The sequence below is a fragment of the Notamacropus eugenii genome, chromosome 4 (genome assembly GCF_028372415.1).
Source record: "Notamacropus eugenii isolate mMacEug1 chromosome 4, mMacEug1.pri_v2, whole genome shotgun sequence".
Classification (NCBI taxonomy): domain Eukaryota; kingdom Metazoa; phylum Chordata; class Mammalia; order Diprotodontia; family Macropodidae; genus Notamacropus; species Notamacropus eugenii.
Window position 1 is genome coordinate 470,202,520 of NC_092875.1, and position 27,842 is coordinate 470,230,361.

The following is a 27,842-nucleotide window of genomic DNA, read 5'->3' on the forward strand; positions in this document are numbered from 1 at the left end:
GGATGGAATCTGGGCCTGAAATCGCTTCAAATCGCTTACTAGCTATGAGGCCTTGGGCAAGTCTCTTAACCTCTGCTTGCCTTGGTTTCCACAACTATAAAATGGAGATAATAATAGCGCCTACCTCACAGGGTTGTTGTGAGGATCAAATGAGATATTTGTAAAGCACCCAGCACACAGGAGGTACTATAGAAATAAGAGCCATTAATAACTACACGGCAATTCTTTCATGAAATGGGAATTAAATCCCTGAGTAAATTTGGAAATGAGCAATGACATTGGCCAAGAAGTCATTAGCCCTGACCACTGGTGACTCTTAAAAGGCAGTGGGACAATTCCAGAGGAAATCAGTTCAAGTGCATACAAGTAGACACCAGACTTAAGGAGAAACCCAGGTTCCTAATAAGTTGGGTAGAAGATGCTTGGAACTAGATAAAGGAGGGCCATAAGAAGTCACATGGAATCGGGCAAACGGAAACACCAAAGGATACAGCAAGGTTGTGTGGGCCAGTCAGCACAAAGAATGGCAGGATAGAAACTACATTGCGGAAGCTGCTACCCACGCCCAGTATGGCTATCAAAGCAGTCATTCTACGACTTATTTCTGTTCTTGGGTTTGGTCATGGGTGCCTAAATCCTGTTCTTTTAGGGGATGAGGAGAGCTGTTTACCTATCTGTTTTAATTATCTACTTGGTCTATATAAATTGAGTTAACCACAGGAATTTGCAATTACTGGGACTACATTTGGGAAAAGAAGGAAATGGAGGAATAGGAGAGAGACAGAAGATACAGAGAAAGACTGATTTTTGCCAGTTGTGTCTCTGACTAGGGACTTAGTACTAGTCAAAAGGAGAATTAAAGATGCCTTTTCTTATGACTTTGCAGAACAGAAAGCTAATGTTGTCCACAGAGGAATGCAAACATGTTCATAAGAGAGGCTGAACGACTCTGCTTAGCATCCCACTCACCCCCATTGCTGCAAAAGGGGATTTGCCCATGTTTCTGCTCTCCCAGCTCCATATGGCTTTTCTCCAGTTCTGTATATCTCCTATGCAATTTACTAAAATCTGGGTTTCTTCTCGTTCTGTTACCTGCCTGGGCTTAACTTCCCCTCAAATGATCCCTCCCGCTTTTAAGGATCATCTGCAGCATGGTCAATCATTTCTTGACCAGCTCCATTTCTAATTCAGTTCTAAACTTAATAAAAGCAACATGCCAGTGTTTTACAGTCACCCTTAACTAAAGGATTCCTAAGTACCATAGAAACTGCCTGGAGCAGCTAGGTGGCACAGTGGATAAAGTGCAGACCCTGGAATTAGGAAGACCTGAGTCCAAATATAGCCTCAGACACTTACTAGCTGTGTGACCCTGGGCAAGTCATGTAACCTATTTGCCTCAAATCCTCATCTGTCAAATAAGTTGGAGAAGGAAATGGCAAATCACTCCAATATCTTTGCCAGAAAAACCCAAATGGGTTCACAGAGAGTCAGACACAACAAAACAACTGAACAGAAACTCTGCCTGATGACAGACTATGTCAGTCTCATGTTTATCTAAGTGGAGTAAATGAAAACCAGTGTAAGGATTTGAACCCAGATACTTTGAACCCAGGTTCTTTCCCCTGAAACACAGAAAATGTATTCTCAACACATAACATCTATGGGTTTTTTCCTTTAATCTGGCTGACAGGTGTTACACTAAAGCCAATGCATATTCATGGACTCAAACATGCCAAGGTTTTAAAGTCAGCTTTAAGTAAATGACTCCTAAATACCATAGAATACCACATACTAAATACCATAGCTGATGACAGACTGGGAGTCTCAGGCTTATCCAAATGGGATAAATGGAAAACAGAAACGAAGAGCTACCCAAAGCTTAGTAAAGGCATGAAGCTGGTGACTGACCTGCTGAGAGCCAGTGACGAACAATATTACCGTTCCCAAGGGATCACCAGGCCTGGAGAAAGAACACAAATGGGTCATGTAAGAGATAATAAAAGGTTTGAACAAGGTATAAAGGGAAAGTTTACTTACACGTACAGCTGCCAGTATGTTCTTTGGTGCTAGTTGAAAAGTCTTACAGATGGAAAATTTTATAGGATTTTAAGGGGGAAAAAGAAAACATTATATATTGCATTTAAAAGTAAATTCTCACATAAGCTTTATTTTCTACTTTGAGTTAAGAAAATTTATGACAAGAATATGAGCCAACCCAGACTTTGAGTTAAGAAAATTGATGACAGCAGTATGAGCCAACACAGACCTTCTAATTCACCAAGGGTGCAGCTATAAATTGTTCTAACCCATCTGGAAAAAACAATTTATGTACGAAAAGTAGCTAAACTGTTCATACCCTTTGACCCAGAGATCCTATTTATTGGGATGATATCCCAAGAATTTTAATGACAAGAACAGAGGCAAATGTACAAAAATGGTCATTGCACCATTATTTGTCATGATGAAAATCTGGAAATGAAATATGTGCCCAATGACTCGAAAGTGACTGAAGATATTATGGGATAACAATATATACTATAAGGAATGACAGACATGAAGAATTCAGAGAAATATGGGAAGGATTAGAGGAAAGGATGATACAGACTCACTTGAACAATGTGAACCATGCCTACAATGATGTAAATAAAGTTGATGTGGAGAGGCAACCAAACTGCTCAAATCCAGCCATTGTTCTAACTCTCCGTGACCCCTCACACCACAGCGTGCCAGTACTATCCATGGGGTTTCCGTGGCAAAGTTTCTGGAGTAGTTTGCCATTTCCTTCTCCAGTGGATTAAGGCAAAATAGAGGTGAAATGACGTGCTCAGGATCACACAGATAGTGAGTGTCTAAGGCTGAACTGGAACTCAGGTCTTCGTGACTCCAGGCAAAGCTGAGCCATCTAACTGTTTCCAAAATAGCGTTATTTCCTCCTCTTGGATATTGCTCAGAATAACTGAATTGAACCAAACCCAAAAAGGTTCTAGCTTTGTGTAACCACACCCCTAATTCAAGGAAAGCACATAACACAGCTGGGGTGAGACTGAGTGAATGAAGCACTCTAGCCAAGATACAGCAATAGTCAATGTAATTATACTGCTAAAGTTAAAGGACATATATCCCTCCTTTGTCAGCACTCAGTAAGCTAATAATATATTTTTATGAGGGTTAGTTTGCAATTTCACTGTGTTGAAATAAAATTTTTTAAAATGATCAGACAAATCAATAAACACTGGAAATAATTACCCGATATATTCGTTTCCAAAGTTAATGGGCTTGTCACATCAATCAACATAAAAAGAGGTCATAGACTCTGTAGCCAGCCAAAAACACACACTTCATTTGGCCTGATTTTCCTCCCTTTTGCTTTAAGTTAGAGGGTAGCTCCAGCTTTCAATTGCTTACCCCTTCCTTAATAATTAACTATCTAGAAGGTATTGAAGCAAGAAGAAAACACCACCATGTAACCTGGTCCACAAAAAAAGCCAGGGAGGTAGGGGGAGGCATAAAAATTCAAGTATTCCTAAGAAGGAGATCATGCCCTCTAGTTAACCTGTGTCAAATAAGGATTAAAATAAATTCACTCTTTGTTTTGCTGTCATCACTCTCTACCAAAGAAGCAAAAATAGAACGGGGTGACCAGAGCCCTGCACCTAGGTGGCTGGCATCGAGACACTCATGGCATTTCTTCTCCATAATGGTCCTCAAGAGAAGTATGTAAAGTTCCCATCCCTCTTCCAACCCACTGTGGGACTTACCTCTTCTCTCACATTTTCCTTCTCTTTTATGTTGCTGCGAGTAACTGTACCAAAACCAACAAGGCTTCAGCTCTAGGTAACTGCATCCGCTAATGGTTTTAAGCATAGGTTTGGGGTGAGATTGAATCAGCAAACAATCTAGAAAAATGAATGAATGAACGAATCCTCTTCAGTCAGATAGCAATATAGATTTCGAGCTAGAGGGGAAGTTAGAGGACTGTGAGCCCAATACCCTCATTTTACAGATAAGAAAACAGACAGAGAGAAGTTATGATTTGCCTACTGCTAAAAGCAAAGTATCTGAGGTGAGATTAGAACCCAGCTCTTCCTCACTCCAAGTTCATCACCCTACTACAGCATACTTCACATAGCTTTTGTTTTTACATCACCTATATTTCTCCCTATATCTCTTCCCTCCCGACTCCCAGAGGAGTGCATCTCTTAAAACAAAAATTTTTGAGCAAAATCCATCAATCCACTGGAAAAGTCTGCCAGTATATGAAATGCTCCAGACTCTACCTTGGCAAAGAAGTGAGGAAAGTGTCTTCTCCTCTCTTCTCAGGAGCCCGGCGTGGTCATTATAATTTTGAATGTTCGTCTTTGACTGTTTTGTTGTTACTTACTTACATTGGCGCAGTCATTGTGTATGTTGCTTTCTTGGCCCTGCTTCACTTTTCAGCAGTTCATGTAAGTCCACATTTCTTTATGTTAATGTCTATTATTTCTTAAAGAATAATAATGCTCCATTACATTCATGTCCCACAATTTGCATAGCCGAATGGCAACCAATAGCAGCTTTTTAACCAGAGTTCTGTCCATATAGGTAGTACTAACAAAGTGAAAAAAGAAAATAAAATCTGGATAAAGTCAGTATCCTTTGCAGATATTAGCCGAGCAGATACTTCCCTTCATGTATGTGTGTATGTGTGTAAAAAATATGTGTATGTATGTATGTGTGTATGCACACATATACTCACATTTTGTATCATTCCCAGGAGAAATGGACAAAAGAAAAGTTTTTTAAAATATATAATAAATATTAATTGGGTGGTACCCCTGCCCCACTGGAACCCAATAAATGCTTTCTGTAACAAGTTTCACTAAAGGAATGTTAAATGGAAATAATTATCTAAGCCTTACTACTCATTGTCTTCTGCTGCTTATCAACTGCACAGAGCCCTGAACATGCCTCTGTACATATCAGTGTGTCTGAAAACAGAAACACCGAAAGTCCATTTCCCTAGAATAGTATCTAAGTCCTTTTCCTGTTCCTGACTCATATGACCCTTACTCACAAAATACACTCCAAGACAACCCTGGATGCCCAGACAAACATCCTCAAGATGACTGAGAATATACAGACAAGCAAAGATAACTTACGGAAACTCGAAGTGATCAAATAATGGCTATCATGCTTTACATGACAAAACTAGTTAATTTAAATATAAATTATTATTAAACAAGTTTAGTTAGCTTATTTGGTGTTCCATTAAGCTTTTTAATATTTTTTTATTTTAAAGAAAAACATATCCTCTTCTTGGCAGAGATTTGCCAGTTATATCTAACAGGTTATCTTTCTACCACTACCCAAGAACCAGTCATCTTCAAAGAGGAGAGCAGGAGGAGGAAAAGAAGAGAAGAGGAAAAAGGAAGGATGCAATGGAAAGAGGACTGGCTTTGAGGTCAGAGGATCACTATTCAGATCCCTATGATGTTTTGCTATGTATGATCTAGGGCAACAAGTCACTTAGCCTCCCTGGGACTCAGTTTTGCTCATTTGCAAAATGAGGTGGGACTCACTATTCAAAAATAATTACAGGGAAAACTAGAAAACAGTTTGGCAGAAAATAGGCTTAGTCCAACATCTCACACCATGTATCGATAAACCCCAAAGAGACTCATGACTTAGGTACAAAAGGTCAAATCACAAACAAATTAGAAGATGGAAGGAAATGCTTTCACAATTATGAATAGGGTAAGAGTTCACAACCAAATAAGGAATAGAGAGGATCATGGAAAGTTAGACTAGATGGTATTAACTACATAAAATTTAAAATGGTTTGCACAAACAAAATCAATGCAGTTAAAATGAAAAAGAAAACAGATGACTGGGAAAAATTCTTTCAGTAAATTTCTCTGATAATAGTCTGAGATCCAAGATATGGGCAGTTAGGTGGAACTTTTGATACACTTCTGGGCCTGGAGTCAGGAAGACATGAGTTCAGATCCAGCCCTAGACACTTACTAGCTGTGTGACCCTGGGCAAGTCACTTAACCCTGTTTACCTGTTTCTTCATCTGTAAAATGACCTAGAGAAAAAAATGGCAAACCACCTCAGTATCTTTGCCAAGAAAACACCAAATGAGATCACAAAAGATTGAACACAACTGAAAAATGCCTGAATCACTATGTTAGCAGATAAGGAGGATGCTTTACATAGGTAGTTTAGCTAGGGTTTCACAAAGCATTTGGCAACAATATGCACAAAATGGAGAGTTATGGCCTACACAAAGTGCATTTAGAGAAGCATAATACCCAGGACTTGGTTATGGTTCTACTGCACTCAGCCCTGGTCAGATCACATCTAGAATATCATGTTCAATTCTGAAGACCACATTGTAGATGATTAGATTTAGAAGAGGTTGAATGGTGGGACTCAAAGAGTAGTCATTGATATTTTGATACCAATTTAGAAAGAGATATTGAAAGCAGTGTCTCAATGACCTATATTTGACCCTATACTGTTTTACGTATTTATTAACTAGTCAGTCAACAAGCATTATTATTGGGCAGTAAGGTGGCTGTGGACAGAACACTGGACCCGGAGTCAGGAAGACTAGTTCAAATCAGGCTTCAGACACTTCCTACCTATGAGACCTTGGACAAGTCATTTAACTTCTTTATGCCTCAGTTTCTTCAGTTGTAAAATGAGGGTAATAGAGCTCCTACCTCATAGAATTGTTGTGAGGATGAATGAGATAATATTTGTAAAGGGCTTAGTACAGAGCCTGGTAGATGGGGAGTAGGTACTTAATAAATCTCTTCCCCTCCCCCCACCAAGCTAAGTATTGAGAATACACATATAAGCAGAAAGAAATACTTGCCCTCAAGGAACTTACATAATGGGGGAAGACAATACATAAAGTTGAAAAGTGGACCAGTGTGGGAGCACAGCAGACAAAGTCCCGGGGAAGAAGAAAAACATGACTGGTCTAGGCATCCTTCTTAAACAGAAGTTCTGGGAAGTCCTCCCATCTGTGGGAGACACAGCAGGTGTGGAGGGTATCTTCCAATGTGTGAATTCTCAGGCCTGGATTGAGAGCCCAGGATGAAGATCATAGTAGAGAAAGTAAGAAGTGAAGCGTAGGGAGGAATAAGGCTCTTCGACCTGACACCAAATCACTTCCTTAGACAAAGGAATAAAGGGCATGTTTACCAAATTTTCCAATGATATGAAACTGGGTGGGGCAGCTAAAACAATGGGTTACAGTCACAATTTTAAAAGATCTCAACTTTGAGTTCCTGCCATTTGAGGTCTAGTTGAAGGAACTGGTTAAGTCTGAGAAAAAGCTTAATGGAGACACAACAGCTGTGGTCAGATATTATAAAGGCTATCCTGTGGAAGTGGAATTACACTTGGATTAACTGGTCTCAGAGGATCTAAGGAACTGGGTAGAAGTAGCAAAGAGGCAAAGGTGCTTCAATCCTCCAAGGTCTTACTGTTCTCTCTCTTCTCTCCCTCTGAAGCCTTTCTCTCCAGATAGAAGCAAAACATAGTCAATAATAGTCAATAAACTTTGTCAAGCACCAGTGCTGGGGATACAAATAAAAAAGGAGTTCCTGCTCTCAAGGAGCTTATAATCTAAAAGAAGCTGGAGTGGGGAGGGGAGTGAGAGGGGAAAGGATAAGGGACTCAAGGCCATGGTGAAGAGGTCAATCATGGAAGTCCCAAAGTAGTACAGGCAGGTGAGTCAGGATTCCTTCCTGGGTGACTGGGAAATGCTAGTGTTGTCAGCAGAAACCGGGATGTTAGGAGTTTGAGGAGGGCTCTTGCTGAGTTCAGGTTGGACATCTAGGTGGAAGCGTCCAAAGAGGTAAGAAAAACACTTCCTTACAATGGGAATTGTTCGTCCTTCCAAGAGGACCAATGACATTGATGTCTTGCCTTAAGTGTGAAATGGATTTAAGTGAGGCAGAGTTGCACACAGTCATTAGCCTCATTCTTTTCCACAGTCATTGAAGTCCAGTCCTAACACAAAAGTCAAGATGATTCAGCTTCAGCCGCCTCCATAGCCTTGGAACAAACTGTTCAACAATGAAAACTATGCAAACGGACTGCCTCAGGAGAAAATATATTTCCCTTCACTATAGTCTTGAGGCAAAGGTTAGATGATGACTTGCCATGTACATTGTAGAGGGGATTCTTATTCAGGAATTGCTAGGACTAGGGAGCATCCAAGTTCCCTTCTACCTCTGAGGTTCTGTGACCCTAAGGATTCAAGTAGATTCAACAAAATGTGTTAAGCACCAAGAGTGATGCATTAGGCACCAAGAATTCAAATATAAGAAGGATCACCTAAAATGGAGTCACCCATAAAACAGATGCCAGGGGAAGGGAACAAGCATTTATTAAGCACCTACTATTTTCCAGGCACTATGCTAAATGCTTTACAAGTATTGTCTTATTTGATCCTTACAAGAACCCTAGAAGGTAGGTGCTCCATTATACAGATGAAAACAACTGAGGCATAGAGAAATTAAGTAACTTGCTCAGGGTCACAGCTAGAAAATGTTTGAGATCTGATTTGAACTCAGGTCTTCCTGACTCTAGGCTCATCATTCTGTTCTCTGTGCCATCTAGTTAGGGTTCCTGCTTCTGGGAGACAGGAAAACTGGAGTATTTCTGGACATTTTGCATTGGCTTACCACATGGTTGAGATTAGACTTTTCTCATTGGTTATTAGCTGGAATTCTGTGTTTTTAAAGCCACCTGAATAAGCACAGTCTACCCTCTTTCCTGCGGTTACATCAAAGAGTTAAGGACTCTTTCATTCACAGAAGATGACACCCTTAGGTCATGTAACCCCAAGAAATCACTCTGGGGTTTTGGTCGACTTCTTTTGTCCTTTTCAGTTCTAGGTGGAGGGAGGGGTCTATGACCTGGGAGTATGAATGAAGATGATTCAGAGTCCAGAAATCCAGGCTGGATATTGTAGCCAGACTCTCAGAGAAGCCTTAAGAAGCAAGGTTCTAGGATGCCAGCCCAGCAGGCTTTGGACTTGAATTTTGTGAGATTAATGCTGTGTGGGAACAGAGTTAAGCTGTATAAAGACCACGTGGTATAAAGTGGGATTCTACCAAGGTGGTGGGGGAAACGCTTGTATCTTTGTTCTTGCTATACTTTTGAGTAAATCATTTGTGAATGCTATGAAGTTGTGATTAAATGGAATTGGGTGTTAGTGACTGGCACCTATAAAGAGAAAACACAATCAATGTGGCATCTAGTGACGGAAAGAAAAGAGACTCTCTCAGCTCCATCAGGATACCAGACAACAGAACCAGGGTTGTAAAAAGTAACAGAGCTGCCCTGCAGAGGTCAGAAATCTTGCTACACAAACATGAAGAATGACATAACTTCTGCCTCTGAAAAAACTTTACAATCTAGTAAGTGTATGAGCTAAGAGCAAAATTATAGTACAAATAAGAAAACTATTAAGTGCACCATGTCTATGGGGTGTTTAGACGTTGGAGGATGGGCATCTAAATTGGATCTCCAAAGACAGGAAGAATGTCAACAAACATGATAGGAAGAACTGGGAGCTGGAATTAATCCAAGGTCATAGAAGAACCTGAGATCTAGAAATAGCCGACATCAAGGCAAAGAGTACATGAAGAAGTAGACTGTCAAACAAGACTGGGGAGTTGGATTGCAGTAACATTTGAGAGTGCCTTGAGTTCCAGGCTTAGCAGTTTGTATCTTATCTAGTAAACAACAGGAAATCAATGAAGACTTGAGTTGTAGAGTAACATAATCAGACTTGTGCTGCAAAGACTTACTTTGTCAGCAGTTCAAAGACCAGCTCACAGAGGGACAAATTGAAAGTAGGGAGATCAGAGTTTGGGTGACTAGAGAATAAGTTATTATTCTAGCCCATATAAAGCGAGCTTGAGCTGATGTGGTGATAAAAGGAAAAGGGAGAGAATATAAAGAAGAAATATTTTTGAGGTATAATTTTGAGGTATAACATAATTTTAATGTATAATTTGAGGTATAACATAATTGAGGACTTTTGCTTTGGCAGTAAAGCATGTGGAAGTAAAAAAAAAAAAAGAATGACTAAGTTGTCCAGCCTGGATAACTGGGAAAATGCTGGTGTTGTCAATAGAAACCGGGATGGTAGGAGGTGGGGAGATTTAAGGCAGATGATTTCAGTTTGGACATGTGGAGTCTGAAAGGTTAAAGAGGTATATGTGTGTGTGTGTGTGTGTCTGTATATACAGAGAGAGAGAGAGAGAGGTGTCCAATACGTTGCTAGAGACAGAGAACTAGAAGTCAGCTTTAGATCAGGGTTGTAGATACAGATTTTAGTATCATCTTCATGTTTAAAGTCATTCAATTGTCAAGGGAGAGTGTTGAGAGAGAAGAAAAGAGAGCCAGTGACAGAGTTTTGGGAGATAACAGTTAGCAAGTGCAAAAGCCATAACTGAGGGCGCCTTTTTAAAAGAGTTCTCTGGGAAGGAACTAGGAGAGAGTAAAGCCATAAAAACTAAGGGAGGAGAAAAAAAATCAAAAATGTAGTCAACCATGCCAAGAAAGATGCAGACTGAAAAAAAATACCATTGAATTTTGCAATTAGAATGTCATTTGGGACCTTAGAAAGAATTGCTTCAGTTGAGTGATGAGCAGAAGTCTGTTTGCCAGGATGTGTTTTGGAAGGAAGGAAGCAAGTTTACTGGTTCTAGAAGTGGAAGGATTTCCAAGAGAATGACAACGTGAGGGGACAGCAAGGACAGGGCTTTCCAGGGGACTTTTTTATTTGTTCTGTGACACCCTACTTGTCCCCCTGCCATTGTGCTAGAATAGGGACTCTCAGAGCATGGTTATGAAGCTAGGGGTAAGGATTGGTGGAGAAGAAAGGATTGAAGCTTGAGAAAACTTTGGGAATACACAATAGCTGTATTTGAAGAGCCATTGTTTTCAAAAATCATTTAGATCAGGGGTGGGGATCCTGCTGAAGTTTGGATTCAGTCAAAAGCTACACTTGAGGACCTAGAGGGCCTCCAGGCCACAGGTTCTCCACCCAGAATATATACTGCTTGACCTCAGGGGCAAAAAGTAGAAGCAAGGGGGAGAAGTTGCAATGGGTCAGATTTAGGTTCCAATGTTAGGAAAAATTTACTAAGGATTAGAGCTACTCAAAAAAGAGCTATTAACAATTAGTAGCCTTAGGAAGATTATTATGAGGAAAGCACTTTGTGGACCTTAGAGTGCTACATGTGAATCATTTTAAATTTAATTTCCATTAGAGAACAGAGAAAACAATGAATCTCTTGCATCTTCATAATCTGAAGTAAATTAATATAAATATCCTAATAACAGTGAGAAAGATGATGAGTAAATGAATCAATCAGAAAACATTAATTAATCGCCTACTATGAAGAGTCCAACAGAATTGAAAAATGACTGAACTCAACAACAAAATGTGTCACATGAACTTTCCAGTGTTCTTAATACTGTCTACCTTCTTTCTGTTCCTCAATCTCCAGCTGCAGGCATTGTCCCTGGATGTACCTCAAGCCTGGAATTCTCTTCCTCTTCACCCCCAACTGCTAGCTTCCCCGACTTCGGAACTCTGCTAAAGAAAGTCACAAATTTTTCTAGACTTCTTCAAGAAACCTTATCCAGCCCTGCTTGATCCCAGCGCCTTCACTCAGAGACTACCAGCTACACTTCCTATGGATGGTTGTATAGGACTAGGTAATGGTATTCCTGCAGGAGCACTGATCTTTCCATCAGAAAGGGTTAAAAAGGTTAAAATCCCTCTCTTGCCCCTTAGTAGCTATGTAATTTGAGCAATTCACTTTAGGATCTCTTTTCTTATCTCTAAATGAGCCAGCTGGCCTCGAAGATCTGTAAGCGCCCTTCCGGGTTTGACAGTCTGGCATCTCCTGAAACATAGAAAAAAGAAGAGAAGGAAAACCTGACGGCTAGAGCCTGTTGTTTGATGGACAGTGCCTGGTTGTCACTTGGAGCATAAAGCAGTCTGCTTGTAAATAAGCGAGAGCATCCTTAGCACACGATCTACCCAACTGCATGAAACCGTAACATGTTTGCTAAGAAGTAAAATGGGCAGTTCCACTAACTCCTAAAAACCATTACAAAAGGCTCCTTTTAATCAAAACCTTCCCTTTCTCTAAAGCGCACTGCTTTTCTGCCTGATCTTCTCGGCTTAAACAAAACAAAACAACTTTACGCACTGAGCCCCACTTCCCTCGCCCCCACAGGTAATTTGTTACGAAGAGTCACTGGTAGAGGTCAAGAACCTAGTGTCCAGAAGTGCATTTCTAAAATGTGAATTTTTACTTCTTTTCCTTACCACCCAGAGCCCCAGGGTCACATAGGACATACAGGCTGAGCCCCTGAAAAAAGTGGCCAGGCGATGATTCCAGTCGGGGCGGGACAGAAGGTCGGGTTGATTTTCCCCTTACTTGACCGCAGCTGGCTCAGCTCTGGCATGGGGGCAGGGGCCCTCCTGGGGGCAGGAAGGAGGAGGGCAGATGGGAGACCAGACCCGCCGCCCTCCCCGGCAGCACCACCAGCAGCAAGCGGGGAGCGGGAAAGCGGAATGGAGGGGGGCTCTAGACTGCGCCAAGAGCAAGACACGCATCTAGACGCGCCTCCTTCTTCCTCTCGCAGCAAAACCTGGAGAAACAGCCCAGGGGGAGCCAGTGGGCAGGGGAGGAAGGAAATGAAAAAAGCGGAGGAGTCGGCCACAGCCAGGGGTCTCCAGGGACGGTGAAGGCCAGCCGGCCCTCTGCGTGGTCCCCCCGCCTCCAATCAGCGCAGCCCCACTGAGGCCAGAGAGCGGCGCTTCCTCACAGCCGTCCTCCCGGGCCCGCCCAAGCTGCGAGGGGAAGGGGCTGCGTCCTGGGGACAGACCCTCGAGTCTGATCGGCAGACCAACATCCTGTAAGAGAGGCAGAGGGAAAGCGGGAGCGGACACAAAGCAGGCCCCGGGCTCCCTGCCCTCCCCCAAGCTTCTGATCCACAGTGGACCAGGGAGTCCGCCTCCTCTCGTTCCTGGGCTGCGCACCGCCGGCGGACAAAGGGCAGCAGCAGCGAGGGAGAGCGGGGAAGGAAAGGGGGGTCCCGCTGTGGACAATGGGGCTGCGTTTCGTCCTGCTCGCCTGCTTGGGATTCAACTTGTTCGGCTCCCTGCTGTGCTTCCGGACCCCAGCACATCCTCTAGGTAAGAGCCTCCAGTGTGGTCCTCCCTCCCTCATCCCCGACTTCTCAGGGGATGAATGGGCCGTCAGAGGAGTAGAGGGACCCCAGGGGGGAGTGGGGCCGGTCGGGCAGTTCACACCTGGGCTTTAATGAATGAGCGAGACTGGGCTCTTGTGGTGTCCGCTGAAGCCCCCTGGACCCCACCCTGAGCCCAAAAAGTGTAAGGGAGAACCCAGCATCTGCTCTGAGATTTGGTGAGCTTGCGCTGCGAATCGTGCCCTGGGGCAGTGAATGAGCAGGTGCTCTTTGTATTCTGCGGAGAAGCAGATGGTACTGGAGCTGATGTGGGATTTGGGGGACTGCTCACGATTTCCTGAGGTGGGTTGAGATGGCACCTCTCACAGTACATAGACACAGTCGTTAGTCTCCAAACCACAATAAGGAAAGGATGGTCAACTGCTTTACAATTCTGACACCTAGACTTTAAGGGTTTCCAAAGCTCTTTGTATAAATTATCTCAGAGCTTCCCAACAATGCTGTGAGATAAGTTATTTCTATTTCTGTTTTAAAGATGAGGAAACTGAGACTCAGTGTAGTTAAATAATTTGCCCACAGCTAAATGTGACTTGGCTCGAATTCGAACCTAGGTCTCTCTGACTGCGAGTCCAACACTCAGTCATCTAAGACAAGCTGCCTACCAAATGAGCTCTTTAGTGCCTGAATGAAGGCTCCTGATTAGTTTTGTTGTACTCGTTTAAGCCCTTCCCATTTTACAGATGAGGACAAAGAAAAAAAACTCTTGTCACTTACACACGATTAGGTAGTAAATTTGTCCCTTGATCCATCAACAAGCTGGAATCGGACATTGTACTATGTGTTAGGCTCTGTATATCAAGACAGAAACGAGAGTCACTGCTCCCAAGAAATGACAAGGACAGAGTCCGTTTCTGTTCCGATCGCTAGGAATGGCTTCCCTACAGGAGAAAAATATTTATTCTGCCGAATTGGTTTCTCTCATACTCTCCGATCCAAAGTTTCAGAATTTCTTCTCCCTTCTTTGGTCTCCTGTAGAAAGGAGTTGTTTTACTTCCTGCATTTGCTTTACCTAACAGAATAGTTTCCCATCAGCAAATTGTTCTCAGGCTTTGCCAAGTGGGGCAGTGAAAGCCAGTTCTTAATCTTTTTCAGTTTTATAAATGTTCAGGGGTGTTTTTAGACTTTAGAGGCTGCCCATAGGAATATAATTACAGTAATACTTGAGGTTCATAATACAGTAGATTGAAACTATGGAATAGAATTGCTATACTTTTTTTTTGTTCAGAGAAGGCTGACAGGATCAAAAAACAGTAAGAATGGGTGCACTCTGAAATTATTCACAATGGTGTAGATATACAGAAGTCAAAATGTAACAGAGGAAGTTTCTTTCCCTATGTGTTTTGTTTGGAGCTTGATGAGAAATGCATAGTAGAGTTAATTTTATCATTCAGGAGCCTAATATTTTTACACCTAAAACTTTAATGTAAAAAAAATCCTGAAATAACCACACTGCCATAAAAAAAGCATAAAATAATTTTGTGTTTAGTGAGTATATTAAAGGTTGTTTTGTGTGGCAGCCACCTTCTCAGTCTTGTAAGCTCCCTCTAGCACTGTACATTCTAAGAATCACATCATTCCACACGTCACTAGGAATCACAGTATGGCTGTAGACAAAACATGAAGGACGTACAAACACTTGAACAGAATTCGGAAAGAGGGACCAAAAGGCAAGTGTTGTAATTTTTTTCCAGTTGGAAAAGATAAATCCCTGGGATAATTGTAGAATGGTTTATTAAACAAACTATTTACAAACTCTAAGAAAGAAAATAATTACTAGGAAGCAGTATTGATTCACTAAGACCAAGTCATACTAAAACAATTTCCCTTTTTTGATAAGATTACTAAACTGTATGAACCAGAGAACGCCACTGAGTATTATATTTTGATTTCATCAAGTCATTTGACGCAGATTTGAATCCTATCCTCATGAAGAAGATGAGGAAATGTAAACTGGATAGTAGCACAATTAAATCAACTTATAACTGGTGAAACAACCACACTGAAAGAGTGCTGATTAATGGAATATTAACTTCATAGTCTCCCAGTGGTCAACAACTGGGTTTTGTCCTAAGTTACCATTTTAACCAGTGATGGGTGAAAATATGAATTTTGCCAATGGCATAGAGTCAAAAGGGGTATAGTGCTAATATTTTGAGTGGCAGACTCAAGATTCAAAATATTTTTTGATAGGACTGTGAACTGAAAAGAATAAAATGAAGTTTAGTAAGAATATATGTAAAATCTGGCACTCTGGTTAAAAATCAAGTTCCTAATTACAGAATGGTGGACACCTGGCCAACAGAAGTTCAAGTGAAGGAGGTACAGAATTACTTTAATGAAAGCTTAATCTGAACCAAAAGTGTGACCCAAAAAAGTAATGCAACTTTTGACTGAGAAACATGACAGATGACAATAGAATGAACTCTGGCTCAGAAGAGAGAAAATTTATAGCGTCGGAGAGATGATAACTGAGTTATAGTACTGAGACATAGAAGAGGGATTGTATGTATTTTGCTACCTTCCAGAAGCTAGAACAAAAACTACTTCATATAATTCACAGACAGGCAGTTTTTCACTGAGTTTTCTAGGCAAAGGTAGTGAAGTGGTTTGCCACTGCCTTCTCTGACATTTATAGATAAGGAAACTGAAACAAACAAGGTGAATGACTTGCCCACACAGTTAGGAAGTAATCTGAGGCCAGATTTGAAATCAGGAAGATGAATCTTCCTGAGTGTGTGTGTGTGTGTGTGTGTGTGTGTGTGTGTGTGTGTACATACATACATATATATATATATATATATACATATGTATATAATAGTGGATATAATATAATATTACATAGATAATATATAATTAGATAAATATTAATTCATCTAAGGGTCAAACCAACAAGACTTCACTAAGTGTTTACTGTGTGTCAGGCACTATGCTAAGTGCTGGGGAAACAAATAGAAGCAAAAAACCAAGTCCCTGTCTTCAGGAAGCTTACAGGAAGACAATTCATTAAAAAAGCTGAAAAATGGAGAAAAGTAGCTAAAAAAATGACTGAACTAGTAGTAGCTTTTTGTCAATATATATTTTCTCAAGCATTAGAGACCAATAGTGCAACTTCTATTGAAAGAAAGTCTCCACACTCAAAAAGGTTGATATTTATTGGTTGTTGAAGCTTAAGAAAAAAATTTAAATGGACAACCCTCTGAAGAGGAGCTTCTTCAAAGGCATTTCAGCTTGGCCCTCGGACAATAGAAATGAATCTGTGCTTGAAGCCTTTCCAGTTTGGTGGTGCCTGCCAGGGTTTGTGTTCTATGGAACCCAACATGATCTCCTTGACATGATGAGGCAATGGAATAGGACCATTTCAGACCTTGCCACGTCTGAAATTCTTCCATTCAGTGTCACTTCCTGGATGTTGTCTGACATTGTCTCAAGAAGGCCACTTTTAAAATGTGAATTCAAGTTCTCTTGCATTTGTGATAAACATAAACAGCAGAGGTCCTTTAATTCCAATTGATGTAAAGTTAAAGGTTTTGCCACAGGGAGTTTTCTAAGGAAGAAACCCAAGCTATCAATACTGTATGGGGAAAAAAGTCCCAAATCACTAATAATTAGGGAAATGTGAATGAAAACAACTCTAAACATCTATTTCATACCCATCAGATTGGCAAAGTCAACAAAGATACTATCTAAATCAGAAAAATTGTTGCCTTCAGAGGTACCTCTGCATCTGAAGTTTTAGCCAGAATTTTGAGAACTTGTTTGGGGATCTAGAATTCTTTGTCCTTAAGGAAGAAATAGCTTGACAACAAAAGAGATGATGATAAAGAAAACTTTTAGCTGCTCAATAGGCTATTTCTACTTGACCTTTAACGTAACTTAGAACAGTCCTTTTATCAGAAACGTACAAAGAGCAGGATACATAGTGTGACAACTTGCGACCCAAAGGCCTTGGGCTGGTTAGTGAAGCCTTGTGTAAGCTTGCACAGACTTGCTTTCTGCTTGCTGTCAGTAGACACAAAAATATGGCTGCTGATCTTTACATAGAACCCTTGACTATAAGGAAAGACAACACCTTAGGTAAGTATTTAATCAAGGGATTTTGAATTCTTCCTGGAAACTAGAGAACAGCTCAGTGTAATAACAAATTGTTTTAATGGTATTGTGTTTCTTGTAAATGTTCCAACTTCAAGGAAACCTGGTCCAAGGAAGACTCCTTTAAGAATAAATTTTTGCAAAAGATGACCTTGAAAACAAAATTTTGTCCATGCTACTGACAGAGTAGTAAATATATAATAAAATTTTATGACAGCACCTTTTCTTTTCTACATCTGGTGGTGGTTTACAGGAAATTTAATTATGGCTATTTAGCAGTTTTGAAGTTGTTTGTTCTTAAACAGTGTACCGATTAGCATATGTAAGTATATAGTGTTTGGGGGTTGGTGTGTATTCATGGTCCAACATGCACTTTCTACTCTCTGTCTTTCAAAAGTTGTCAGTTTGGCCAGGCTCCCAGGCCTAATGGGAAGAAAAATTATGTCTTGTGTCATACGCTTTCTTGTCCACCCAGGTCAGACATTTTTATTTTATTACATCATCAAGAATGCAAGCTTCAGTTTTCATTCACCCTTCTTTCAACTCATCCAGAGACTCATAATACCCCTGAATAACCTCATATAAGCACCACAAGTTTAACATGGCCAAAACAGAACTTTTTGTCTCCCCTTCCCAACAATGGCTTATGTCTGAACTTCTCTCTGTTGAGGATATCACCATCTTTCCAGTTCCCCAGGTTCACACCTCAGAGTCATCCCATAGCCCTCTTATTCTTTCATCTCAGATCTCCAATCAGTTGCCAGTTCTTGTTTATTCTACCTCAATGATGTCTCATATATCTATCCCCTCTTCACTGCCACAACCACGGCTCAGGCCTGAGGGCCATCTCTTGTCTAAGGCAGTAGCCTTTGAATTGTTCTCCGTGCTTCAAGCCTTTGCCTGCTCCAATTCAGACTGTACACAGCTGCCAGAATCCTAAAGCACAGATCTGGTTCTGTTACTACCCCAACCTCCGTTGGCTTCATCTTGTCTCTAGGATCAAATAGAAACTCTTCTATTTGGCATTCAAAACCCTTCAGGCTACACTCTATCTTTCTAAACTTATTTCATATTTTTGCCCTTTATTCAAAGTACAGTCTAGCCAAAATGGTCTCCTGGTTCTCCCTCACACACATCAGTGGATATCCTGTCTCTTGAAGGTTACAGAATATCCCCAAATCGTCAGATTGCTTGAAAAAAAAAAAACAACTTCTGGGGTATAAGAAAGGTTGCTTCTAGACCATGAGTACTTCATCGTCTGGATTTTTCCTCTCTTGCTTCCATTTCCCACTCTATACTTTTCTATCAGCTTCCATGGACTGTTAGATAAAGACTTGCCTCCACAATGGCAGAACTACACGAAAGGATTTTGGAGGAACTCATCTGATTGATATCAACATTCGAAGTCATGTGGTCACTCTGTGACCTAGCATGATGAAAAAGCTTAGAATCACACATTTCAAATTGGTGTCTTGCTATGGTACGAAGGAGTTTGTTGTTCAGTCGTTTTTTCAATTGTCTGACGCTTTATGATCCCATTTGGGGTTTTCTTGGCAGAGATGTTGGGATGGTTTGCTATTTCCTCCACCTCATTTTACTGATGAGGAAACCAAGACAAACAGGGCTAAGTGACTTTCCCTGGGTCACATAGCTAGTCAATGTAGGAGACTGAATCTGAAGTCAGGTCTTCTTAATTCCAGAGCTGCCACTCTATCTGCTGTGTCACCAAGCTGCCCCTTGTAGCATGAAGGAAATTCGCAGTAAAACATTTATTAGCTATCATGTGGACCTGAAACAGCTTATTAATCTAAACTCCAGCTCCTGCCTGTGTTGATTGTGCAAAACCAACCATTGAGGAATGGTAGTTATATAATATGATTTTATGTTTTGGGGGCAGATAGAATGCTATTTTAAGAACCTGTTCTGTCCCAATTTTCATAGTAACCCTGAAGTTTTGTGTATTGGAATCAGAAAAAAATGGAGCTTTGATCCAAGCATTTCCTCTCAATAGGAGTATATGTTCTTGTGCATAGTAGCTATATGATCCTAGAAAAGTTGTCTCCCCTCTTATATTCTCAGTCTTCCTATCTGTAAAGTAAAGGGGTTGCACTTAATCAGGAGTTCTGGGGTAAATGGAGAGGGTATGTTGATTAATTTCAAGGAGTGCCTGAACTTGGATGAGAAAAAAATTACATCTTCATCTTTACTAACCTCTAACTGAAATGTATTTCCTTCAGTTACTAATATAGGCAACAGCTGGTCAGGGTCCATAGGCTTCACCAGACCTCCAGTGGAATCCATGATGCAAAAAGAAATAAGAGCCCCTGGCATACTTGACCTCTCTGGTCCTTGCCAGCTCTACCATTCTGTGATCCTACAGGCACCATGACAGCTACATGGACTGCTGGGAAAGGAGATTGGGGATGCCTTTGAGGTGGTTCTGGAGGAGACTGTGGTAGGCGTATCACGGGCATATTATAGGTGCTGTGTTTTTTACCTTACTTCCTAGAGTTCAGTAAGAGGGCCACCTCATATTCCATGGGAAATAGACAAATAAAGCACAATAGGGAAAAATGTATTTTGGAACAGATAATCCAGTAATGGAAAGAATACTAGGTTGGCATTTGGCACATCTGACTTATACCTCTGACTTTCATAACTAGATGTATACCTTTAGGTAGACGTAGCCTTTCTGTGTTGGTTTTTCCATCTCAAAAATGATGTCAATCTATCACTGAGCATTTATTAAGCTTCTACTGTGTGCTAGGTACTATGCTAAATGTTGATCATGCAAAGGTAAAGGATAATCCCCATAAGAAGCTGACAGTCCAATGGAGGAGACAACTTGCAACCACCTTTGTGCAAACAAAATGTTCACAGGACAAATTGGGGGAATCAAGAGAAGGAAGACAGATGTTAAAAGGAATCAAGAAAGACTTCATGTAGAAGGTGATATTTAGCAAAGAAACCTGGGAGGGCAGAAGATAGAGATGAGGAAAGAGATCGTTGATCGGGAGGGGCATAGTGAGTGAAAATGGCCAGAATCAGGAGATGGCGTAGAAGGAGATCCACTTGGGTAGATTGCACAGCGTGTCAAGGGCATAAAGAAAAGTAAGCAATAAAGGTAGGACAGAGCCAGGTTATGAAGGGATAAGAACAGCAGAGGATTGAATGTTTGATCCTGTGGGTCAAGGGAAGTTATTGGAGTGGATAGAATGAAGGCCATACCATGAGCTTTAGGAAGATCAGTTTGAGAGATTAGTAGGGGGTGAAATGGAGTAACAGGAAGACCAACTAACAGACTATTGTAATAGTTCAGGTATGAGGTGCTTAGGGCCTCAACCAGAGTAGTGGCTGTGTCAGACAAGAGAAGTGAGCACATATTTTTAATAGTTTTTTTTTAAACTTCTGTTGATACCCAAGATACTTAGATAGATAGTTGAGAGGACAACTATTTGTGCTTTTTATGAAATGACTGGTAAAGATGACAATAAAAAAAGAAAATGACAATTGTCAGAGAGACTGTGGGAAAAGAGACTCAGTAAGAGACTGGGCAGTTAGGATCTGATCCAGTCACTTTGAAAATCAATTTTAAAGTATGTTCCAAAAGCATTAAACTGAAAATACTTTTTGACCTAGCTGTACCACTAAGAGCCCTAGACATCCAAAAAATCAAAGAGAGATAGGAGAGGCTAGTGTACAAAAATATTATAACAGCTTTTTTTTGTAGTAGCCATAAAGTGGAAGTTAATAGAGTGCCATTCAACTGGCAGAATGGAAGGGAGCATGTCTTGTGATGGTAGAAACATGACTTGGTAACAGATTTGGATATGGAGGGAGAAGGTAGGCAGGAGCAGGAATCAGTGATGACATCTGGGATATCAGCCTTTGTGACTAGGAGGATGGGGACACCTTCAATCATCAGGGAGAGGTTCGGGCTTGGGGAAGAAGGTAAGACCACAAGTTCTGTTGCAGACATGGTAAGTTTAAGATGTCTGTGGGACATCCAGTTTGAGGTATCCAGTAGCCAGTTGGAGAATGTGAAATGGGAGGTCAGGGAGTGGAAAGAATACTAGATCTGGGAATTTTTAGCATAGAGATGGTAATTGAATCCATGAGGGCAATGAAACCAGTTCATCTATGTGACACGGTGGTTTTGAGGACAGCACAATCATAGAATGTGGATACTGGCATGGATCTTAGAGTTAATTGCCAACCACCTAATTTTATAGATGAGAAATTAAGGCCCAGGAAATTTTTAATGAGATCATGTGTGAAGCCTTTGAAGTAAGGAGAAAACAATTTTAAAGAGAACTTTACACTATAAGGTGGTCTTGTTGTCTCTGTCACTGGAGCTTTGGTGGCCATTTAAAAGGAGTGGTATACTCTTTTTCTTTTTATCGTCTGGTCTACTTTCCCAAGTCTTTGCAACTCATGGCTCCAAAAGGACAAATTCTGCTGAATTGTTTCTTTCACTGAGATAGTTTTGAGTGCTCGTTCATATATCACGTGCAGGAAAAGGAAAATCTTGCTCACTCTTGTTTCATGTGGCATTTAGAGCTAGTTAATTTTTCCACATATGCTTTTGATTCACATGCACCAACATCACATTTCCTTATCACACTGAAGTTTTGTTTGCTGTATTGTTCAGCTGTTTCAGTCACATTCAACTCTTTGTGACCCCATTGGGGGCTTTCTTGGCAGAGATCCTGGAGTGGTTTGCCATTTCCTTCTCCAGCTCATTTTACAGATGAGGAAGCTGAGGCAAACAGGGTGAAGTGACTTTTCCTAGTAAATATCTGAGACTGGATTTGAAATCAGGGAGATGAAGCTTCTTGACTCTAGGTCTGGCACTCTATGCACTGCATGACCTAGCGGCCATAGGATCATAAAATTTGGAAGGGGCCCAAACAACCATTTAGTCCATTGCCCAAGATCACATGGGTCGTGAGTAACAGAGCAAAGATTTGAACCCATGTCTATGAAATCTAAATCCTGGGCTCTTTGTATTATACCCTATTGCTTCTTAAGTAAGTAAGACTTATACTACAACCTTTCCTAATGAACTCTCAGAAATAAACAAGTGAATTTTTCATACCTTCTCCTCTCATCTCTAATATTTTGTCTTTTCTTAACTTTTTTTTCAGATTCTGAGGAAAATAATATTACTCTGGGCCCAAGGACATTTCTATTCAAGGAGACTCATAATGATTATGAACCAATTGACTCCTGGGAGGATGATCAAAAAACCATTCCCGAAAACACACCAGCCTCCATCAACAAGACAAGTCGTATTCAAATGCCACCACCCAAACCCCTCTCTGAAGATGCTTCCAGATATCTGACTGGTCCCTGGTTGACTCTCTTTGTTCCTTCGATTTATACTGTAGTCTTCGTGATAAGTCTGCCTTTAAATATCATTGCAATCATTGTGTTCCTTGTGAAAATGAAGCTGAAGAAACCAGCGGTGGTGTACATGCTACATCTGGCCACTGCAGATGTTCTGTTTGCCAGTGTGCTTCCCTTTAAGATAGCGTACTACTTTTCTGGAAGTGACTGGGCATTTGGGTCTGGAATGTGTCGCTTTGTCACTGCAGCTTTCTACTGTAACATGTATGCTTCCATAATGCTGATGACAGCCATAAGTGTGGACCGTTTCTTGGCTGTGGTCTACCCAATGGAGTCTCTCTCCTGGCGTACCTTGGGGCGTGCTTCATTCGTTTGTCTGGCGATCTGGAGTATCGCCATAGGTGGGATCGTACCTCTTGTTATCAAAGAACAAACTAAAGATATCCCTGGGCTAAATATAACCACCTGCCATGATGTCTTAAACCAAGATCTACTTGAAGGGTATTTTGTTCATTATTTCCTGGCTTTCTCTTCAGTTTTCTTTTGTGTGCCATTCATTATTTCCACAGTTTGTTACGTGTCAATTATCCGATGTCTTAGCTCTTCTTCCATTGCCAACCAGAGCAAAAAGACTCGGGCCTTACTCTTGTCTGCAGCTGTGTTCTGTATCTTCATCATTTGCTTTGGACCCACAAATATCTTTCTGATCACTCATTACTCTTCATTTATTTATAGTAGCACAACTGAGAAAATCTACTTTATCTACCTTCTCTGTATGTGCGTCAGCAGCATAAGTTGTTGCATTGACCCCCTGATTTATTACTATGCTTCTTCTGATTGCCAGAGACATCTCCAAAGTCTTTTATGCTGCAGAGACAGTTCTGATCCGGGCAGTTTCAACAGCAGTGGCCAGTTGATGACTAGAGCCAGTAAAATGGATACTTGTTCCACTAACATGAGTAGCAGCATATACAAAAAGCTGTTAACTTAGCAAGTGATTAGATTTTGAAGTTATATTTAAAAAAATAATCAGCTAGCAGATTTGAGGTTCTATTTAGCACCTGGCAAAAAGTATTAATCTCACTAGCTAAATGGGCAGATGACTTATGTATCCTTCTTAACCACAGATGTTGAGCGCAGATGTTTGAGAAAAGCATTTCATTAAAGATAACACTGGCATTAATGACAGTGTTATTGAAGGAGTGCATTGGTGAGCATTATCATAAAGTTGAATGTTATCCAGAGGCTATCTCCTTGACATATTTGCAGTGTACTATGCAGCAGGCTCTTTGAAAACCATTTTCTCTTTTTTTCTTTTGATTTGGACCAAATGACATCCAAAGTCCCTTCCAGCTCTCAAATTCTGTGACCATAACCTCTTTGACTGAAAATTCTATTTTTAAGTTGGTTTTTATGAGTTTGGGGGGATAATGTAGTCTTGACCAACACATTGTAGCTAACTGACAATGCAGCCATTTCAGAGATGGCATAGACTTATGCAGTGTTCATGGACAAGCATAATCCATAAGAGTTTTTCAATTAAAGCTTTTCAAACAGTGGTTGGGACTAATAGATATTTAAAGTATAATAACAGCATCTGAACCTTAGATTTTTAAGAGAAAATTGGAATGTGAAGTCTTAAAATCACTGAAATGATGGAAAGACTACTTTTTTAGGAGTCCTACTCTAAAGATTGTTTTCAGTCACCAACTAATCAAAAACTATGTTTCAAAGCAAATATCTCAGCAGAATAAAGAAGTCCCAAACCGATCCAGGATGAAATCATAAATGGTGTTCATGGGGCAGCCGTACTGCACAATTAGGAATTTAAAATTGTAAATTTGCACATAGAGGTAGGCTATTGTAGTGGATAGAGTAGCAAGTCCAGAGATCAAGTCTTGCCCTTAACATAGTCTAACTTGGATGACTTTGGAGTAAGTTATTTAACTTTTCAGTTCCTTGGGCAATTCTCTGAGACTTTAAGGGTTATAGTCATAGATTTCATGTCATCCATCTGGGCAGAAAAACGAAACATTGCACAGGGTTTACGAGGGGCGATTAAGTGTCTGTGAGAGCAGTTTTATAACCTCAAATCAGCATTATAATAGAAAACTAGAAGTAGTGCGTAAGGTATCTGAGATTTGTCATATGTGGAAAATCAGGAGTCCTCCTGGAGTAAGATGCCAGATGCAGCAGCTATCACCACTGAAATAGTAGTCAGGGTTCTTACTACCCTGTAATCCAGCTTGTTTATTAGGACCAAATGTGTAAACAAGGATACAGGGTACCAGAAGACTTGTTTCTGAGTGATGTGTCTGAATGATATTTGCAGGTCATATGCCCTAGGAGGATGATAAGGACAGATCTCTTGCAATGTTTATCACACAAATTTCATATTCCTGCAAAAGCAGTCATTATCACGTTTAAAAGCTTATTTGGCAGGTTGTGATTCACACATGTTGTTGTAAGATGTATGTAAAACCAGTTGTGGAAAGAGGTTTGACAACCCATGCTGTTTCTGATGGTGTTAAGGTGAAAAGAGAGTAAAACTGCAGAGGTTTGCTTCTGGGGACAGCTCCTTCAACCTACATTAATTCGAACACCATCTGCTTGTGAATGTTTTGTTGAAGAGACTGTTATAAATCAGCTCTTTCTGAATAATAGATAGAGAATTTTGGAATGGTTACATGAGAGAAGTTCATGGAATTTAATATCAGGGAAATCAGAGGAATTTTTTTATTTTCCATTCATTTATTTTCCACATATTAATTCTGTGTAAAATGCTTTCTTTACCACTTATATCTTTATGGTACTTATGAACCCCTACTTTTTAATAGTATATATGTGATTTTTCTTTTTCGAAAAACTTACTTGGATAAACCTAAACATACAGTGATTTTTAAAGGATTTCATAAAACAACCTTTTCTTCAAAAAAAAATCACTAAAGTCTAATTGTAAAGTATGGAAGAGTCACTTGTAAATCAAGTTGAAGTTTATCTTTCTATTGTCTGTGGGGAGTAAAAGGGGCCTGATAATCAAATAAACTCTATCAACAAGACTGGCAGGAAAATTTTGAGTTCTTTGAAAGAACAAACTCTGTCAAACGCTTCATAAGTAATGATTTATATGACAATAAGAGAATTACAATATAAGCAAAGACGAGTAGCTACTGAGGGAGTTGCTCTGCTATGTGCAGAACAAATCTTTCTGATAAACTCATTTAAATAGGAATGAAACTAAGGATCACCTAGTAGCATCATAAGCCTACATTTTAAAGTAACAAAGCTATGTGTCTTTACAAATTTTTGCAACATGATCTAGTTCCAAGTTAAAATGACTTTATATGATGCTCTTCCAAATTAATGATGTTTTACTATGTGTATGATGATCTTTTCATTCTGTGTATAATATTAAGCTGACCTGGATAACAGAAGTGTCTGCGTATTATCTTTGTTTGGAAAGTAATGTGTCACTCTGTTCCTTTTTATTGTTTGGAATTTCACTTAACCTACACTAATAAACTTAGTGGATCTGTTTGAAAGAGATGACAATCCAGCTAAATTCACAGTGAGTTTTTTCCTTCTGTTGAATTCTCATTAGAAATGATATTAAAAAGAACTGATACTAAGAATGTCTGAAAGCATGACATAAATAGGAGAACGAAGAACCTGGTCTCTTAAGAAGAAAGAAAACGATGGCTGTAGAACCAGAAGGAAACATGTTGAAACCCGAAGTTGGTAAAAATCTTTACTTATTGCTTATGTACTGAGAGAAAAATAATATTTTTATTTTATTTTATTTTTAACACAGTTTATAACAGATAAAACAATTCAAACTTTTGGTCAGGTGATACATCTTTTTAAAGCATTTACAATATGGACCACAAAAGAATTTTTTTTTTTAAACATAAGCCAACTGAGACACAGATAATATTTGTGTGGCTAATTTCACAATCTCTTGATCTAATTGTCTCCACAGTATTACTAAGAATAAAAGGACCCTGACTTCGTGTTGTTGGTCTAAAGTCCTATGCCTAATAGCTTAATTTTAGACTTAACCTTGGATGTTCCTCTACCCATAATCTATAATTGAGTAGATCTGGTATTAAGCTTACAAATCTGGAAATTGCCACCAAGAGTAGGGACATTGCAGGGATACAGTATCTCCCCAACTTCATGTCTATTCCAGGCAGGATTAGATTGTCCACTTGCATTCAGTCAGGCTTAAAGTCTGCCAGGTGTCAGTGGGAAAATTGAGTCCAGAGAATCCCACCTCAGCCCACGTTGAACAGCTGCTCTCCCACTCTTCCCTTGAGATCACCTATGCAGTTCATACCAGCACCTCATCAGCTTACTGGCATCATGTAATGGAGGCTCGGATCACCTTTCTTGCTTCCCATACCTGGAGTTAGACTCAGAAGAGCAGTCACTTAGTAGTCCCACATCATCTGAAAATGGCAAGTTCCTATAACCAGGTTTAAAATATGATTATAGTTTCACTTTGGCTAAGGAACATCTTTTAGGCAAGTCTTAAGTGGCTTACATGCCTTTCTATCCATGTTTTAGTTCCTAATTAAATGGCAATCAAAAAATCAAATTTACCATTTAAACCTTGACTTTTCCATCAATGCCAAATTTTATCAGAAGTTACCTTCCTCTTGGAAAGTTAGACTGAAATTCTTTTCTCCAAACTAAAGATGTCATTGATTTATTCTCAGTAATTAATTCAGTCTATTGTTTTAATACTAATTGCTTTTACCTCACTTTATAACATGACCAATTTTTCTCCCCATCACCCCCCTCCCCCCACTTCCTAATACCTTGCATTCTGGTTGCTCCTTCCCTCAATGTACCCTCCATCACACCCCACCCCTGTCCTATCCCCATCTTCCTTCTTTTCTTGCAGGGCAAGATAAATTTCCATACCCCTATCTCTGTAATTCTTATTTCCCAATTGTATGCAGTAAAAATTCTCAACATTCATTTCTACCACTTTGAATTCCAACTTCTCTCCCTCCCCACCTCCCTCCCCAGCCCCACTAAGAAGGGAAGCAATTCAATACAGACTAAACATGTGTTGTTTTGCAAAAGACTTCCATAGT

At 40.2% G+C, this 27,842-nt stretch overlaps 1 protein-coding gene across 1 annotated transcript; it reads left to right on the plus strand.

The window, feature by feature from the left end:
- The first annotated feature begins 12,773 nt into the window (after positions 1-12,773).
- Positions 12,774-26,306, plus strand: F2R (coagulation factor II thrombin receptor). Its single transcript, XM_072606385.1, has 2 exons — positions 12,774-13,228; positions 22,539-26,306. The coding sequence occupies exons 1-2, from the start codon at positions 13,141-13,143 to the stop codon at positions 23,729-23,731; spliced, it is 1,281 nt and encodes a 426-aa protein (XP_072462486.1). The 5' UTR covers positions 12,774-13,140; the 3' UTR covers positions 23,732-26,306.
- Positions 26,307-27,842: the final 1,536 nt, after the last annotated feature.